This window comes from Equus quagga, chromosome 2 (genome assembly GCF_021613505.1).
Source record: "Equus quagga isolate Etosha38 chromosome 2, UCLA_HA_Equagga_1.0, whole genome shotgun sequence".
Taxonomy (NCBI): domain Eukaryota; kingdom Metazoa; phylum Chordata; class Mammalia; order Perissodactyla; family Equidae; genus Equus; species Equus quagga.
In genome coordinates, this window is record NC_060268.1 from 121,495,979 (window position 1) to 121,511,891 (window position 15,913).

The following is a 15,913-nucleotide window of genomic DNA, read 5'->3' on the forward strand; positions in this document are numbered from 1 at the left end:
TTTAGGAAATTAATTAAACATGGACATGGAGTGTCAAGGGCAAGGTACGAAAAGCCTCCCAATGCTCGTGGCCCCTGCTCCCTTTCCCTGGCCGAACACACAGCTCCACAGCCCTCACTGGCTCTGAAGCTCAGATGAAGGATCTCAACCTAACTGTGGCCAATAAAAACAGGGCCTCATCAGTTCAAGGTCTCCAGGGGAGCTGCCTGGGACCTTGTGATGACTGAGCAAAGCACTGTCTCTTTCCCTACTCTGATCTGGTTGGTTGCAATAGCTTGACCAACTCCCTGCACTGCTGATGGGATCACTGTCTGGTGACTAATGGGAAAGACAGGTTTCCCATCTGCCCCCTGACAAATGGTTTAATAAAATGATTTTGCTCACACATCCAAAAGGGGAGGCAGAAATAAGCATGGGAGGTAATATGTCTCCAATGAAAGAGGTTTCAATCTCACCTTCTTGATCTCCAGACAAGTTGGGGAAAAAGAGGAGGCCCATCTCTGTCTCCAGAAGCAATTTTTCTGCGTAAAGTAGAGTCATGTGGAGCAGTGGAGGCTGCTTTAAAACTCATGGGGCCTGCAGCAATGAGAGTCTGTGATTACTCAGGCACTCTGGGAAATGAGTGCAAATAAATTTGAGGTAACTATTTTCAATAAAACTTTTAAAAATATATACTGACAGTCCATTTGGAGGGGAAAAGACATAATAATTTATTGGCTGTTGGCAACTTAATTGGAGACAAGTTAGCCCATACCTTCTTGTCTGTCCTGGGCCAAACAACACATATCCAGTTATTTGACCGTCTTCTCATAAGTGAGTTCCAGAGGTGCAGAGAGGAAACACCCACTGGCTCATCAGCGTCCCCAGCTCTTTAATCATTTCTCTGGCTCTCACTCCAATTCCCTCCAGGTCACTGACATCTTGCTGGTTCAGAAGTGTTTAGAAAAGAGCAAGGTATTTCATCTGACATTCTCAAAGGTTCTATAGGGGATAGAAAGGGTGGGATGGGGCTCCTTACTCTCCTGGGTAAGACAGCACATTTGAACAGGTACAGATGAAAGAACTGCATTGTCACTTTCTCCCCCCACCATATGGTCTCTTCCTCTCATATCTGATTTATGACTCCTGATTACCACAGATCCTTTGGCTAGGCCACTTTCCAAATGTCTTCCTACTGTTGAATATTTGGGTGCCAATACTTCCCCCAGGGAAAAGAAGAGACAAAGAATAATGGTGCCCTTATTTCTGTCCACTCCCCCTTCTCCCCTGACCACTCCACACCATGCAGTGTTTCTGGTTTTATTTTAATCATCTGGGACAGGAAACCCAGGCTATTTCTTTTTCCTTGTCTGATCTTTAAAGCAACATGAGTCGGGATTACATTTTCCAGAAAAGCAGGTAGACTGAGTAAAAAATACTCAAAAACCATGTATCTGGTGATGCTATTGTGTTGTATATTGACAGCCATATTATTCTCCAGTGGTTCCTCAATGACAATAATCAACAAGGAAGGTGGATACCAATAGGAGCGTGTGTTAATCAAGTCACAAGGAGTATAGAATTCTCTCTTTTTCTAGCCCTTCAAACATGACAGCTTCTAGCCATCATCTTCAACCAGAAATGCCCATGACTTCCAGGGGAAAAAACACAGGCCATGGTAGGATGCTAAGGTTCTCAACTGACTCATCAACCCCAATCTACAAATTGGGTTCCATTCTTCTTGTCTCACAGGGAACTTTTTGTATCAGGCAGCACAAAAAACATAAAGTTAAATAATAAAATGCTGTTAGTGCTACTATTGTATGATGCTCTTACAGTTACGTGGTTTATATTTTATTTGTACTAAGTCAATTGAACATCATGTTTTCACACTATTTTAGGAAAATAATTATTTCTTGATTGCCTGTAAGTGTTAGAAAATACTCATCTATTCATGCGACAAATAATTATTGACTGCCAGGCACCATAGGAGATTTAGAGCTACAAAGAGAGTTTTCAAAGAATTTGACAATCTGTCTTGAATACTCTTATGTAAGTCTTAGATTCAGGGAAAATAACATGGGAATCTGACCTGAACACCCAAGAGAAAAGAAAAGAAAAAGAACACACAAGCAAAAGAACACGCATGGCTCTAATTCATGTGGTAGGGAGACAGTATGCCTTTGGGAATGAATTCAAATGTACTCATCGGTGACTACAGTCATCATTATGGGGTGACAATGTTTGTGGCATAGAAGTGACTCCAAAGCTGCCCTCTGATGAGCCAGGTCTGTATTTCATTCCCATCCTGATCACCCATGTTGACTGGGCAGGGGGTCAATGACTACACTTGTCTGCTAAAAAAACGACAGGAGAAGTTCCAGCTGAGATAGTTGGGCTGTGATTCCAAAGATGCATATTATATTAAAAAGCAGCAATAATATGGTAATTATGAGAGCCAGCCAAGGATACAGTGGGGTGGCATAATCGAGCAGGAGCTCTGAAAGTTTGCAGCTGATTATGGACTAGAAATACAGTTTGATTCATTCAGGTTGGTTGCACTTCACCCCAGAAGAGATTGCACTTGCTTGCTCCTCCTGCAGTTATTCTTCTATGGTCCCTTATTTAATCTCAGTGATGTGGACCTATTCATCTTTTCAAGGTCAGGGGGCTATGCTAGCTCTAAGTGGAGAGTTTAGAAGAAGCATGTCGGAACTCAAAAACCCACTTCTCTTCTTAGATTTGCTCTAGTTCTGGGAATTAAGCCCAAAAGAAGGCATTAAAGAGAGGAATCACATCTCTCTCATTGTTTGATTTGAATTTCATTTTGTATGCCATGTGGGTAATGCCTAACATGTCTCAGAAATGACAATGGGAGAAACCCCTTGGGGAGATTAGGCCTTTATGCCCTTCCAGTGATTAATGCATGCCTGGGCACACTCTCACTCAACCAACTACTAACATACAAAAAGAGAGCAGATTAAGGTTTATAATGACACCCTCCCTTCCTAAAATTAATAAGAATATTAACAGTAGTTGAGCAGAAGCGGTGGTGGTGGTGGTGGTGGTAGTGGTAGTGATCTTCCTTTTAGTTTGTTGTGAAGAGTTACACAGCTGTCCACCATGAAGCTAGGTGAGCTAACTCTGAGAAATAACACAGGGTCTTCATCCAAGGAGCCATAACTGGCTATAATCTAACCCCAGAGTGAACAAACCAAAGCAAGATTCTTAAACCTCAGGTAGGAACACATTCTTCTTCAACCTGATATCTATGAGGAATCTTTATGAGGGCAATTTTCATATTTATGGAATATCTTTTTACTAGTTGACAAAATATGATTGCCAATGAAAAACTGAAGAATCTTGTCTGCAAAAAGATGAGTGATTTAAGACATTTCAATTTTTATGTTCTACTTTTTTCCCTCCAAAGGTAAAGGTTCTCAGAGAATGGATTGGAATCTCCCAATGGCCTATAACTTTATATCTTTAAATGGCTACATCTATAAATGCCAGTTTTTAAACTTCGGTTTCTGAGAATGCCCTTTTAAATTAAAATTATCACTTCCCTGCTATCGCATCACATTTAGTAATATCCTATTAATTCTGACTGTGTTAGTTTATAAATGGCAAGTCTGAGGAGGGTATGGCCAGTGTGATCTTCTGTTTCACAAAATTTGAGAGCCATCCTCTAGCCATCCTCTTGACCTAATAAGCCTTCCAATTCTCAACCATAAAATGGGGTAGTTAGTACTACCTTTTCTCTTACATTGTGAATGAAGATTGGATTATCAAGATAATATGGTGACCAAGCTATATAAACTAAATATATTAATACAAACCGTCACCAAAAAGGACAGTTAAACGTACTAAGCAATTGAGATGGTTCCTACCTTACTGTCAGTATTACCAGAGTTGGGCTTTTCTCCTTTTTTCAGTTCTGTCGATACTACTTCAACATTGAGACACCAACCTGAGCTAAAACTAAACTTTAATAACCCAGACAATGGGGAAAGATTTTTAAAATATCATTTATGCCAAAGTACCGAGACTGTGATGGTACAGTCTGTATAAATCCAAGAGATAAGATTTGCATAGATCTAAAAGTGGACCAGAACACTTACCTTGAAGAAAGTGTTTTGTTACCTGACCTCCCATCTATTAACATGAGGAACTTTTTATGACCATAAAAGATTAGGTTCCACGAAAGACATGAGCGATGAGACTCAGGAGCTGAGCCAATCCAAAGGCTTTTATTATTTTGATTAAAGAAAGAAGACGGGACTGCATGAATAGCTTTCTGGTTGTTTTATTCCATGTGGAATAAGGTCACCAAGGGAGAATAATTTTCACTAACAAAAATTAACCTAAGCCTTAGTTTAATTTGCATGGCTTTCCACCCTAAGTGTGGATTCTGTCAAGCACAAACTATATTTACCAGACATAATGGATCTTGGCAGGTCAGAAAATTGCAGTTTGGTCTCTATTACACATAAATCACCAATGGAGGAAATGTTATCAGGATTGCCAATAAAATACATAGGATATCCTTACTTATCCTGCGGGCAGCAAGACTGACACCCCTTCCGGTGTTCTGAAAAAAGAACCCAAAAGAACAAAAAAGTTAAGCCTCATCAACTTTTGGCAAAATTGTAGGCTGCTCATCATGGAGAGGGTGCCAAATGATCACAGTGAAGCCCAGTCTTGTCATTTGCAGCTAATGGCACCCCAGGAGTGTGAGTGAACAAACTGCTTTCTGTGGAATAAGCTTAAGTTGCTGTAGAAAAGAAGAATGCTCCTTCCCAGATCCCTGGATTTTTACAATTCTGGAAATGTTATGACATTCTGCCAATGTGTATCTCTAGCACAGATGACCCCTACAGAGTATTGGTTAGGAGTTCTATTCCTCTTCACAGCTGCCAAATTGTGGATAACTTAATCAAAGAGTGGAGTCACTGCAGAAAGAAGGTGTTTCCTTTGGAAGGTAACTTCTTGGATTCTATGACCATGATATGCTGAAAATTCCTAAGTCTCTCTCTCTAGAGCCAAGAAGACTAACTATCTCCCCTTGAATGTACAAACAAGCCCTAAAATGGAACTTATCACCTCTGGTGAACCCCTTCCATATCTCTTGAAAATCTTTTCCACATTGGTACACCCGCCAGTGAATGGTACTACCACCCTACCCAGGTATGCAAAAGACTTAACATCAGTGGAGAGGGGGCCTGACCAATGAGAATGGACACTGGCCACTGAGCTGGAGCAGGGTACTAGTACACCGCCCCTCCACAACTATACTCAGCATTAACTCAATTAGGGAATTGGGGGGCATATCGGAAGTTTGGAAGTTCCAGGGGAAAGGCCTGGGTAGGAAGAGGAATGAAAGGCCACTCAGGGGAGCTTTGGGGTAGCTTCCATGAATGTATTTCATTATTTTAACAACCAAGATGGCTATACTGGTGCATAGTGGCTGAATACCAGCCTTGGTGCCATCATTCATTCAGCCTGGAGTAGCCTCGTCTTTTTGTTCTATTTCAGCTGCAATACAGTCAGTCACTAAATCCTTTCAATTTTGCCTCCTGGTTCTCACCATCACCACTACCCTCATACCATTACATTGGTTACATTATTGAAGGCTTGTCATTTCTTGGATGGATTTGTGCAACAACTTCCTATCTGGTCTCCCTGCCACCATCTTGCCCTCCACCCACCATTCTACTTACTCCCAGAGGGATCATTCTACAGAGTCAATTCATACACATTGCTCCAAAGAAGATACACAAATGGCCCATAAGTACATGAAAAGATGTTCAGTATCACTAATAATTAGAAAAATGAAAATCAAAACCACAAAGAGATACCACTTCTCAACCATTAGGATAGATATCATTAAGAAATAAAATAAATAACAAGTGTTGGTGAGGATGGAGAAACTGAGACTCTTGCGCACTATTGGTGGGATCGTAAAATGGTACAGCTGCTACGGAAAACAGTAAGATGGTTCCTCAAAAAATTAAAAATAGAATTACCATATGATCCAGTAATCTCAAGTCTGAGTATATATACAAAAGAATTAAAAACATGTTCTTCAAAGAGATATTTGTACACCCATGTTCATAGCAGCCTTATGTACAGTAGCCAAAAGGTGGAAGCAACCTATGTACCCACCAATGGATGAATAGACAAATAAAAGGTGCTATTATTCAGCAGTAAAAAGGAAGGAGATTCTGACACATGCTGCATGGATGAACCTTGAAGATATTATGCTAAGTACATTAAGCCAGTCACAAAATGACAAAGACTATATGATTCCATTTATATGAGGTACCTAGAGTAGTCAAATTTATAGAGACAGAAAATAGAATGGTGGTTGCTGGGGCTGGTGGGAAGAGGAGAATGGGAGTTATTGTTTAATGGGTTGAGAGTTTCAGTTCTACAAGATGAAAACTTCTGGAGATAGATGGTGGTAATGGTTATACAACAATGTGAATGTACTCAATGCCACTGAACTATACACCTAAAATTGATTAAAATTGTAAATTTTATGTCATGTATATTTCACCACAATAAAAAAAGACAAATGCAAAATAAATATATGGCTAGTTTCTAGGGGGGAAAAAGAGTCAATTCAGTCATATCACTGACCTGTAGATCCCTCAGTATGGCACCTAAACTCTCTAATACATCATTGGATTACCTAGGCCCTTATGATTTGACCCCAGCCCATTTCTCCAGCTTCATCATTTGAAATTTACCTCCTCAGCTGTAAATTGTAGTCCTGTGCAGCTCATTGGGACTTGTCTGAAGATGCTGTGCTCCCTTGCCTGGGGACCTTGTTCATACTATTTCTGCTGGATGGGGCCTTCTCTTCCCATTCTGTCCATCCACCCACAACCTAGCTAACAACATTTTATTAATTCTTCAAGTCTCAAACTAGATTCTGTTAATTCATCAAGATGCAGTTTAGACATCACTTCTTCCATGAAGTCTTTCTTGACTTCTTCCTTCCTCCCTACCCCAAGTAAGGTTTAGGTAGATCTCCTGCATATTCTCATAGCAACCTGACTGCCTTAGCTGATTAAGAGCATGGATCCTGGAGCCAGAGTACTTGAATTTGAAGTCCAACTTTGTCACTTACTATGTGACCTTAGGCAAGTTACTTACATCCCTGATTTTTCTCTTTAAAAAGGGGGATGATAATACTATTCACCTCATGGATTGTCATGAGGATTAAATGAGTTAATTGAACAGTGTCTAGCACATACTGTAGTCTCAAACACTATCTCCAACCCCTTTGATCTTCAACAGCATGACCTTGGCACTCCTCCCAACAAGAGGTTGAATCTATGTTCCCTCCCCTTGAATATGGGTGGGTTTGTGACTCACCTACAACCAAAAGAATATGCCTGACTTCCAAGGAAAAGTCAGAAACACTTCTGGTTTAGTTTCTGCCTTATTGACTAGAACAACAGTCAACTTGGTCTAGGAGCCCTGAATGCCATGTAAGTTCAATTACCCTTGGGCTGTGATACCGTGAGGAAGCCAAGCACAAGAAATGTGCAGACATTCAGTGAGAAATCCTAGCCCAGGTCCAGTCTTCCCAGCCCAGGCCCAGATATGTGAGTGTATAAGCATGAGCCTTCAGATAATTCCAATCTGCAGTCAGTTCATCCCCAGCATTCAAGTCTTCCCAGCTGAGGCTGCAGACATTGTGGGGTAGAGAAAAGCTGTCCTCTTATTCTGTCTGAACCCACGACCCACAGAATCCATGAGCTTAATAAAATGGCTGTTTTAGTCACTAAAGTTTTGTCATTGTTTGTTATCTACAATAGAAACTAGAACAGCTACATAAGTGGTTTCTATCTTCTTCATTATCACCATTATTATTCTCATTATGATATTATAGCACTTAATAAAATAATATTTATACCATAAATGTCTATTTACCCATCTGTAGCCCTTATTAGATTCTAAGCTCTGTGTTTCAGGATCTAGCATAGTATCAGACTCATAACGTACACTAAATTTTTGTTCAAAGAACTAATAAACTCCTTTAAACCAGCTAGATCTCCAGTGCTCTGACACAGTCTACCTATCAGTGACACAAACAAGGTGACAGATTAATGATGTTTGGCTCAGCCATAAAATCATAGTCCGCCTTACCATGAAGTCAGAAGCATTGCTGATATTTTAGTAAATTTCTTCCAAGTCTTGTGTGTGTGTGTTCATTAAATTGAGATGCTCTATGTACTTTTCCTGCTTTTTTTCTCACCCATAATATCATAAACATAATCTCATTTTATTCTTTAAAAGCTTAACTTTTGTTGATTAAATAATAGGCTGTCATCTGAATATACCACACTTTTAACCATTTCACCTATTGCTAGATATTTAGGGAATTTTCAATTTTCCTTAATATAAACAATGCCATGAAGGATTGGTTTTAACATCATACTTAATGGGGAGAAATGCAAGCTTTCCCGCTAAGATCAAACACAAGGCAAAGATGTCCCTTCTTACCACTTCTTTTCAACATCGTATTGGAAGTCCTTACTAATGCAATAAGGAAAGAAAAAGTATACAGATTAAGAAGAAAGATATAAAACTGTCTTTGTTTTTAGATGCCATGATAGTCTATGTAGAAAATCTGAAAGAATCAACAACAAAACTCCTGGAACTAATAAGCAATTATAGCAAGGTTGCATGATACAAGGTTAATATACAAAAGTCAGTTTTCTTCCTACACATCAAAAATGAACAAATGGAACTTGAAATTAAAAACATACCATGTAATACCATTTACATTGGCACCTCGAAAATGAAATATTTAGGAATAAATTTTATAAAATATGTAATAGATCTATATGAGTAAAACTATAAAACTCTAATGAACTAAAAGAAAAGCCAAATAAATGAAGCAATACTCCACGTTCATGGATAAGAAGACTCAATATTGTCAAAATGTCAGCTCTTCTCAACTTGATCTATAGATTCAATGCAATCCCAATCAAAAATCCCAAGTTATTTTGTGAATATCAACAAATTTATTCCAAAGATTATGGTCATGCATCATAATCAGTCACTCAAGAACCAACCACATATACTACAGTAGTCCCACAAGATTAGTACCATATAGCTGAGGTGTGTAGCAGGCTATACCATAGGTTTGTGCAGGTACACTCTATGATGTTCACGCAAAGACAAAAATCACCTGACAACTCATTTCTCAGAATATATCCCTGTTGTTCAGTGATGGACAACTGTATATGGAGAGGCAAAAGACCTAGAAGAGCCAACACAACATTAAAGGAGAAGAACAAAATTGGAGGACTGACACTATCCAACTTCAAGACTTACTACAAAGATAAAGTAATCAAGACAGTGTGATATTGGTAAAAGAACAGACAAATAGAACAATGGAATGGAATAGAGAGCTAAGAAATACACCCCCATAAATACAGTCAATTGGATCTTTGACAAAGAAGCAAAGGCAATACAATGGAGCAAAGATAGTCTCTTCAACAAATGGTGATGAACAACTGGACACTCTTGTGGCAAGAAAGAAATAAAGAATCTAGACTCAGACTTTACACTCTTCACAAAAATTAACTCAAAATGGATCATAGACCTAAGTGTAAAAGGCAAAATTGTAAAACTACTAGAAGTAACATAGAAGAAAATCTAGATGACCTTGGGCATGGTAATGCCTTTTTAGACACAGTACCAAAGGCACAATTCATAAGGAAATAACTGATAAACTGGACTTCATTAAAATTAAATATTTCTGCTCTATAGAAAACAACATCAAGAAAATTAGAAGACAAGACACAGACTGGGAGAAAATAGCTGTAAAAGACACATCTGATAAAGGACTGTTATCCAAAATATACAAAGAACTCTTAAAACTCAAGAATAAGAAAGCGATCTAATTAAAAAATGGGCCAAAGACCTTAACAGACACTTCACCCCAGAAGATATATAGATGGCAAATAAGAATATAAAAAGATGTTTCACGTATGTCATGAGTGAAATGCAAATTAAAACAACAATGAAAAACTAGCTGATGGATGTTAACTAAACTAGTGTTCATTTCACATACCGTGAAATCATTACACTGCACACCTAAAACTAATACAATGTTATATGTCGATTCTTCCTTAATTTAAAAAAAAAAATGACGTACCACTACACACCTACTAGAATGGCCAAAATCTGAAAATGATGACATCGAATGCCAGTGAGGATGTGGAATAACAGAATTCTCATTTACTGTCGGTAGGAACACTAAATGGTATAGTCACTTTGAAAGATAGTTTGCGGTTTCTTACAAAATTAAATGGACTCCTACCATACAACCCAGCAATCACTCTCCTTAGTATTTACCCAAAGGATCTGAAAACTTATGTCCACACAAAAACCAGCACATGGATGTTTATAGCAGCTTTATTCACAATTGCCAAAATTTAGAAGGAACCAAGATGTCCTTCAGTAGGTGAATGGATAAATAAACTGTGGTACATGCAGACAATGGAATATTATTCAGTGCTAAATAGAAATGAGCTATCAACCCATTAAAAGACATGGAAGAAACTTTACTGCATATCACTAAGTGAAAGGAGCCAATCTGAGAAGGCTACATACTGTATAATTCCATATGACATCTGGGAAAGGCAAAACTATGGAGACAGTAAAAGATCAGTGGTCACCAGAGGTGGAGGGAGGGAGAGATAAATAGGCAGAGCAGGAGGATTTTTAGGGTAGTGAAAAACCTCTGTTTGATATTATAATGGCAGATACATGTCATTACGTATTTGTCCAAACCCAAAGAAAGTGCAAAACCAAGAGTGAACCATAATGTAAACTATGGACTTTAGGTGATAATGATGTGTCAATGTAGGTTTATCAGTTGTAACAAATGTACCACTCTGGTAGAGGATGGTGATGATGGAGGAGACTGTGCTTGCGTGGGGGAAGGGGATATATGGGGAATCTTTGTACCTTCCTCTCAATTTTGTTGTGAACCTAAAACTACTGTAAAAAAATAAAGTCTTAAAAAATAACCTTTAGCCTTTTATATAAATCTTTGGCTTTATCTTTGAATGTATCCTTAGAATAGATTCCTAAAAATAGAATTGTTGAAACAAATGCTAGCTACCATATTTTCGTATTGATAACAAAAACTTCCAATTGCTTTCCAGAAATATTGAAATAACTTACATTTGGAAGGAAGATAAAACATAGAATGTCATCATAACCTGATATTCAATAAGTAGTACTATTTTTTTAACTCCAAATTTTTTCTTATTTACAAATATTTAATTTCTAGTAAGTTTGAACTTTCTATGTTCACTTGCATTTCTAATTTTGCCTAGTCACCTCTTTAATCCATTTTATTGGTAGAACTTGTAAAAGCTCTTCCTACAGTAGGAGGATTAAACCTCTAATTGTTTTTATATATTATCTTCTAACTTGTTATTTGTCTTAATTTTGCTTATAACATTAGAGAAAAAACTTACATATTTTTATGTTACAAAATCTATTGATAATTTCTTTTATGGAAATTTGATATTATTTTAACATTTTTCACAAATTAGCACATCAGCCCTATTTACAGTCTGTCCAAAATCTCAAATATGGGCTGTGAGATTGTAATAATTAAACCATCCTGCTGTCTTGAGAGTGTTAAGAACATGTTCTTCCACCAAGATCAAGGCTGCCAAATAAAACTCAAAAGAAAATACAGTTTATCTTCTGAGGTGCTATTCCTAGGCCAGTCAATGCAAAGGCATCAATTTATGGATCCCTGTTACCACATGTTTGATTTAATCTAACAATCTTCCCAGTATGGAAGATGGACTCCTTAGTGACTATTACCTTAAAATGGGTGATCAGCACTAGCAACTTGCCAGTTTAGGGGCACGGTCTAAATATTTTCTTTAATAGAACTCCTAGCATTGGCTCTGAAGATAATTTATTCATCTATGGTTTCAACAAACATTTCCTAAGCACTTACTCTGTAACCCAACTAAGGCTGAGGATATAAAGGAGAATAACATACAGTTTCTATCCTTAAGGAGATCCTAACCTTGTTGAATTCAGAAAAGATTAACATAAAAACAAACATTCATTTAATAATAAGCAGAGATAAGAAATAGATAAAATCATTCAAAATAATTTTTATGTTATTGACCAACCTGGAAGAAGTCTCCCATTGGAGAGTTCTAAAGAAGCGTCTAAAGGCTCTCTAGATTTTCTTTGTCTCCTTTTAAGTTATTGTGTCTCATGCTTACTAGAATAAAATGCACCAGAGACAAGATGTTAGCTAAAGTGCATTATTAGCAAGAAGTACTTATTGAGCATTTACTAACGGCACTCTGGAGACACTAAGAATCATCAGGCATGGTTCCTGCCCAATAATAGTTTAAAGTCAACTTAGGAAAATAAAATACGTATACATTAAACAACAATTTTAATAAAAGGCAAATAAATGAAGAAGTATATGAGTGCTATGGAGAGTCAAAGGAGAGGGAGTTCACTTTAGGCAATGAAGGTAAAATAGGATAAGAATGAGATCAGAAAGCTCAATGGAAAGAAGACCATGGCGCATTCCTAGAAATGTAGGGCATATTTAGTGACAGTGAGGACAAAATTTTTTCTTGGCCTAAGTTATCTTTAGATATCTAAGTTCATTTTTATTGTCTGAATAGTGGTCAATGCACAGGAATTTAGAGGTACTAGGTGTTCCTGGGGATATTTAGTTCAACCCATTCATTTATTTTAGATATAGAAAGTTTAGGCCATAGAGAAGAAGCAACATGCCCCCTAAGATGGTATATTAGCAAAGTCGATTCAGGACACAAGCCTGCTACTTAACACTCCTCCTCCCTCTTTCTCTACTGGTGGAATTTGAAAAGCTGAATAATTGAGTCCAGAGGTTACAGACCATTCACATGACAAATTCTACCTCCTTCACTCTAAGGCCTCTTCTGAAAGTATCATACCTTTTGGGCACTTCTAGGATACATTCATCTGATGAGGCATTCAATAAAGACCACTATGAACATTACTGTATAAATTGGTTGGTATTTATTATTAGAGCTCCCTTAGACTGTTTAAGAAGCACCAACTCGAATACAGTATACCCGTTTGCTACATAAAAGTGAAAGCAAAATAAAAGTTTCAGGTAAAGCAGAGCCATAAATCTAGGAATTTAAGCTCCTCTCCTCAGGCAACTGAAAGCCAACTCTACATTTCCTCTGACTCGCTGACAGCCTCTTGGGCACTCTAATAGGAAAGAGCTGAAAACCAGGATTTCCGGTCCAATCTAATACTGGACAACACTTAATGGCTTAAGTAGATTAATAATTCTCTTGCTATTGGAATTTTGCCTTTCACCACCTTTCGCCATAAGCTTTGCCTGTACTTGATCTACAGGGAGGCTGAATGTTGAAGAGTCTTTTACCAGACCCAGTCTCATTCAGCACCCTGTCTGGAACTGACAACCCAATTTCGACACCAATCAATCAGTAAGAATTTATTGACTGCTACTATGTTCCCAACACTACCTATGATACCAGCAGAGATCTAGAAGAATTATAAAACATGCTTGTTTTCTCAAAGAAGATAGAAATCAGGTGGGTTTTCAATATTAACATACATGAAACAAATACAGATCCAAACAAAATCACTGCCAGCAGAAAGCTCTCAATTTTAGAGGGTCCAGACTCAACATGCTGAAGGGAAAAGCAGGAGAGCAGTGGGAGCTGGCGGGATTAGGGAATCCTGAGTGGGGAGGAAAGACCTGAACAGGCCTCGAAGGATGCACAGAACATGCACAGGAAAACAGCAGAGGGAAGAGAGTTCTAGAATAAAGTAACAATGTGAATGAAGATGAGTCACAACTGTGGGAAATGAAGAGAGAAGCTTACTGTAGGTACATGGTTGGAGCAGTAAGAAATCAGTTTGGTTAGAAAAAGAAAACTGGAAGTTAGGCAGACAGGTCTAGATATAACATTTGATATAAAATATGAATATCTGTTTTCAAATGTGTCTCTCTTCATTTAATGATATCGTTTGGATGTCTGAAACTTCTCTCATATCTGTAATATCTTGCCAATGTATCTGGCAAACAGTGAATAATTAATAAATGAACAAATAAGTTGGTTAATAGATAAATGTATAAGCATAAATTTACCTAAAATATATGAATCCCAGCATGTTTTTAAACATAAGAAAAGTAACATAAACTTTACTGCAAACGTCATGCTACCCTCAGCCAAACACCCAAAGAACAAACAACCACTCATTCCACAAGAATTATCAAATACATACCATACATATGTATACACATACCATACCATACTATAAATACCATAGTGAATATATATTAGTGAAGATGATGGAGAAGGACCTTGCTCTTTTGAAGTTAACAATTTAGTGGAGGTAGAGGTGGAGTGGGAAGAAAGAAAAGAAGAAGGAAGAAAGGAAGGGAGGGAGGGAGCAAGGGGAGAGAGAGAGAGAAGAAGAGGGAAGGAGGGAAAGTGGAAGGAAGAAAAGGAGGGAGAGAGAGCGGGAAGAAGAAAAAGAAATTCAGATGTCAGTAAGTGTTACAAAGAAAGCAACACACTGAGAACTGATGGGAAGTGACTGGTGGGTGGGTAGGTTCAACTCCTTTAAACTGAGGACTTGATACTGGAACTGAAACCTCAGTAACAAAAGAAGCCAGCCTCACAATGATTTTAGGGCAGGGACTTCTAGCCAGGGTGGACTGCCCTATGTAGAAAAGATATATTGGTGTGCCTAAGGAACAGAAAGGGGGCCACTGCATCTAAAGTACGGTGCAGAGCTGGGGACAGAAGGACAGGAGCCTGAGGAGGGAGGAGGGCCAATTCACGTGAGCTCTTGAAGGTCTGGAGGAGACATCCATCTAAGGACAAAGCATTAGCGGGCTCAGTTATTGAAGGGGCAGAAGACAGCCCAGCATCCACCCATGGGGCTTGCTCTCTGTAAGAAACATCCATTCTCATCAGATTGTATTTTCATCTCTGAGCCTGGAGACACGGTTGTAAATTTGGATCAGACCTCAAGATTCCAGAACCATTCCCTGATTTATCTGTAGACAATTGAGACTTGTAGCTTGAGGATTCGATTCATTTTTTCACAATGTTTAATGCAATAACTCCTGTCCCTATAAAAATCACTGCAAACAGTAATTGTCCTTTTCCCATGGTGAACTGTAATACAGGGAAAAAAAGTCCACTATAAACAGTGCTTCCACTGCAATATTTCTCTTCCTTTTCCTCACCTGACAGACCTGGGGAGAGTATTCAGAGCCTTAGTATGGTATAAGCACATGATTCATAAAGATGGCTGCTCTTTTCAGGCCCTGACTCAGCCCAGGGAAGAGCAGAAGCAGAAACTTTCCTTCCAGATGTGCAATGAGGGGAGAAAGTCACTCTGGCCTCAGGAGACAAAACAGCGCTTTGAATTTCAAAGGCAGATGCCCCAGAGGCCCCACCAGACTCACTCCACAAAAATGTTTGATGAATTACCATGGCAGGCATCAACTTTGCAGATTAATGACCAAAAGAGTTTAGTTTATGTCTCAGTGGAAGAGGATAAATTTTCTCTTGGCTTTGAGAATCTGAGGGATTGAGAAACCCAGCTAACCACAGCACCTCTCTTTTCATTCACAATGCTTTCCCATGGATCGTTTACTTTCTACATTCTCTTTCAGCGCGTTTTCATAAATTTAAACGAAACAGACAGCATGTCTGTGTTCTGCTTCTTTTGCAATATCATGGCCACCAAGTGATTAGAAATTGTCTTTGGGTTGGTGTAGTTGGTGGAAAATCATTGAGGTTTGTTGTGAAATTCATTCTCAACTCATAACTCAACTAGACACTGAGAGGCTATTTTTTCCAACTTTAGACCAGGC

General features: G+C 38.4%; 1 protein-coding gene across 2 annotated transcripts in view; it reads right to left on the minus strand.

Annotated features, from left to right (window-relative positions):
- Positions 1–15,913, minus strand: part of LRMDA (leucine rich melanocyte differentiation associated) — a 1,073,572-nt gene that overhangs the window by 158,607 nt on the left and 899,052 nt on the right. Inside the window, exon 7 of one of the 2 annotated variants that reach the window (XM_046655483.1) lies at positions 456–576. The exons of the other annotated variant lie outside the window; for it this stretch is intronic. Within the exon in view, the coding sequence (XP_046511439.1) occupies positions 456–576 (121 nt within the window). The remainder of the gene's footprint in view (positions 1–455; positions 577–15,913) is intronic. 2 annotated transcript variants of the gene reach the window in all.